Genomic DNA, 3968 nt, shown 5'->3' on the forward strand with positions numbered 1-3968 from the left:
GGCTTTGTGCTTACGGCTATAAGAGTGCCAAAATAGTGGTCAACCCTGTTTTAGGTTAGGTGTTTCGTAATGTGGTTGTAAATTAGCTGTCAGAAATCCTAATATAAAAACAAGTCAGAAAAGATTGTCTTCTTCAGACTATTTATAATAAGTATTGAGAATTTTCATTTTTCACACGCGCAGAATCTAATGTAAAATTGACGAAAGGACGACGACAAAATAGTAATAGATAGACAACGAAATTGAAGATCGAGGGATTGACAAGTTGTAAAAAGTTTTAACTTATTTCTTGAAATTCCAAAATATTACAAGAAACTTGAAGCTCCAAATATTAAGTATGTGTGACTATTGACTAATCCATGTGCAGTTGTGTTAGTGCCAGATTGAGGTTAAATCAGATGGCGAATTGAAAACATCGCGTTGTATGGTGGTTATACACATTGCAACTACACCCAAAACAAAAATCTCTTGCAATTATTGCAAGCGACAATCACTTGCAAATAATGTTAGCATCGCTTGCAATTTTGCAGTTAAAGCCGCTTGCAATTGTTGCAAGCATATAAAATCACTTCATCTCTCGCTATACGTACATACGTTTCTTCAACACACTGTCAAAGGATTACCACCACATTCACATGCCTATGCTGGTTGGTATAGCAACGCACGGCGAGTTTTTATTTTCCGTCTACTTTTTATTCATTCCTCACCAACATCATCAAACACAGTTTTGTGGTTTATTCATTACACACGAGACGGCATCAAATTGCGGATGTGACAATTGTAAGAGTTTTAACGCCCTGATCTTATGTGTAAGGACAGATCAGTGCTTATAGTTAGCGCTATGATGCGGAAAGGCCAGAGTTCAAATCTGGCTGCTTGTTTTACTTTTTTCATTAATCGTGAAATCATCTAAGTGTTTATATATGGCTTTTATCCACTTATTACTATCTGGTAGTATGGTTGGGTGGATAAAGCATTGCTTAGCGATCTGTTTGTGCAGGATTCATTTTTCAATGCCAACAGTCTTTTTTTCTAACGCATATTGGCCACCAATACACATACATCGCTAATACATAGGCAAAATTAGGTTTTTCTGTTTCTTGCATTGCATGCAAGGAAGCTTCTTGCAATTTTCGCACATTACCAGAACGCTTGCAATTTTTGCTCGTATTTATTGCATTAATGTAAGCGAATCTTACCGGGTACGTTTTGGGTGTAGATGTACATAATGTTGATGTTCTAGACGTCAAATAAGTCAATACGACTAATGCAGTTTCTTGGTTGAAAACAATCCTATTTGCTTTTGCCGTCTTTGTTTATTATTTTCCACCAGCTAGTAATGCAGTATTTGTGTCATGTGACGTGTACGACTGTACGTACATGAGTCGTAGAGAAGTCTATTCCAAAACTACAAATACCCACTGGAAAAAAACAATGTTGAGTGGTCTAATCTTATCTAAAATAAACGAAATAACCAGATAAAAACAGAAGTGTTTTGGTCTTCTACAAAGCACAACAATTTGGATATTGTCCACCTGAATTAATTAGATAATTTTCATTTTGTTAATGTTGATTAGAGTAAAGAGCCTACTTCGACATATTAGGGAGAGTGCCTCGTTGTTTCATTTATTACTCGGTATACAATCGATGGAATGCGTGTAAATTGGCATCAATATCATTGTTTTGTTGATAAGCACCGATGGCTAAACGCAGAAATGTTCGAGCGTTACGAAAACTCGAATCGAGAGCCCCAATTAACGCTCTATCATTTGATAGACCCTGCTCTGACCACCGGCTTCAAATGGGTAGTGCGATAATATGAAAACAAGGCGAAAAAGGCTCATTACCCAATCTGAATTAGTTATCTGAACATGGTTTGCATTGCGTTGTTTAGGATCCATTCAGTACGAAGCACTATTCGTTGATCTTCTTATCTTACGGAGCATCGTAAAACTGTTCCCTGCGCAGACATTAACAAAAGAACATTATTTGCTGACCGTCTGATCTACTATCAGCTGTTTGACAGATCTCCGCAAAACTTTTCCCGCCGCAGACGTTGGCAGTTGCTGCACGAAATAAACGCCACCTCGTAGCTTTTTGTGATCACTGACCTGACCGTCGACGATGGCGACTACTTGCTCTTCCGTCAGAGAAGATCCTGCATGTCGAACGATCATTGCCGTCGGTAAATCCGACGATCGATCCGCCACTGGAATCCCACAGACACACACCTGTTTCACCCCATCGATCTGCTCAATGACGGCTTCCAAATCGGAGGGAGATATCTGGTAGTTTTTATACTTTATAATATCCTTGATTCGATCGATTACGTACAAGAACCCATACTGATCGAAATATCCAACGTCACCGGTTTTAAAGAAACCTTCCTCGTCAAACGCATCCCGCGTACTTTCTGCGTTGTTGAGATAACCCTGAAAATAAGGAGCATTGTAGCCAACATACCAACACTGACTTAAGCTGCGTGTATACCAAAAACTTATGTTTGTATTTGACTCGAATTTCACCCGTTTCACCCGGTCCTTTTCTTCGACCTTCTTCATCAACAATCTTTGCCTCCAAATTATTAGCTAGTGTTCCAACCGATCCAGGGGCAAACGGGCCTGTTCCCAAAGTTATGAAACCAATTTCCGACGACCCGTAAACCGGCTTGGCAACACCATTCGGAAATCGACTACCCAAACAAGTGCGAAGCTCCTCCGAAACGAGTGCCCCTCCCATGGTCCATCGTTTGATACTGCCGAAGTCTGCGGTTGAGAATTTCGGATGACTCTGCAGGACCGAAATGTATGCCGGAGGCGTGAAAATATCCTCCACTTTGTATCGCTCAATAATGGAGATGAGGGTTTCTTCTGTGAACGATTTGCTGGTGATGACACGTGCCCGAGAACAGTAGAGTGAGGTGAGCATAGCAAACATTCCCGTTGCCCAGAATAGCGGACTAAAGTTGAAGATCGGTCCAGCATCCAGATCGCTATAAATGACGATAAGCTAAACAAAGAGCTAATTTTATACCACAGCTAAACTCACTTTGCAAACACATCACCCTCGATGAGATGAGCGTGTGACAAGCATACTCCTTTCGGGAGACCGGTGGTTCCGGAAGAACAAAGTACCATGGCCATCAGTTTCTTAGAGTCACCCAAGTATTTTGGTTCGAAGCTGTTCTCCCCATCAACCGGTGCAAGTAAATCGTTAACAGACCTAGCACTCCCAGCTGCCTCACCCATGACAAATATTCTAGTATTGTAATCACTGATAGCTTCTCGAGTAGCCTCTTCAACCACCATTCGGTTATCTTCGTCACAAAACACAACCTTCGATTGACTCTGCCTCATCATATGCGCCAAATCATCCTTATTGAACACAGGTGCCAGCGGGTTCACTGCCAAGCCAATCGCCAGACACCCGACAAACACCGGAACCACATTCTCACTATTACAGCAAACCAGTGAAACCAAATCGCCCAGCTTCAGATGATCAACCTGCTTGGTCAAGTTCATAGCTACGCGTACGATTCGCCGGCTCATTTCCGCGCAGGTCATCTCCCGCCCGGTATCGGCATCGATCTGAATTATCTTGTCCGGCGTTCGGGCCAACAGATTGAGGATCACCTGTCCAAAGTTGGCCTCCGGATTGAGAATGCTGGGACGGATGGGACCGTGCCAGGTTTTTGATTTTTCCTCGTAACGAGTCATTTAATGCGGTAGTAAACTTCTGTGTAGTATTTCAATCAACGAACGGCTATATACTGACGGAGATACGGCGAGATTGCTTTTATATATAGCCACACTTCGGTGGTTGTAATAGAATAACATGTGAATTGATAATGATAAGCGGAGGACCAGAGCGATGCTGTCGTAAGAGGCTTGTCCGGGCCCTGATGCACTGTGTGATAGTTTGTTAGTTGATAGTCTTGATAGTGGTATATGCCGATTCAATGAGTGTAC

General features: G+C 41.9%; 1 protein-coding gene across 1 annotated transcript; it reads right to left on the reverse strand.

Annotated features, from left to right (window-relative positions):
- Nucleotides 1-1296: 1296 nt before the first annotated feature.
- LOC131694812 (uncharacterized) lies at nt 1297-3761 on the reverse strand. The gene is made up of 3 exons (XM_058983313.1): nt 3049-3761; nt 2491-2992; nt 1297-2432 (listed from the first exon to the last, which is right to left on the reverse strand). Exons 1-3 carry the CDS (start codon nt 3714-3716, stop codon nt 1986-1988), a joined length of 1617 nt encoding a protein of 538 aa, XP_058839296.1. The 5' UTR covers nt 3717-3761; the 3' UTR covers nt 1297-1985.
- Nucleotides 3762-3968: the final 207 nt, after the last annotated feature.

The sequence above is a fragment of the Topomyia yanbarensis genome, unplaced genomic scaffold (assembly GCF_030247195.1).
Source record: "Topomyia yanbarensis strain Yona2022 unplaced genomic scaffold, ASM3024719v1 HiC_scaffold_160, whole genome shotgun sequence".
Classification (NCBI taxonomy): Eukaryota; Metazoa; Arthropoda; class Insecta; order Diptera; family Culicidae; genus Topomyia; species Topomyia yanbarensis.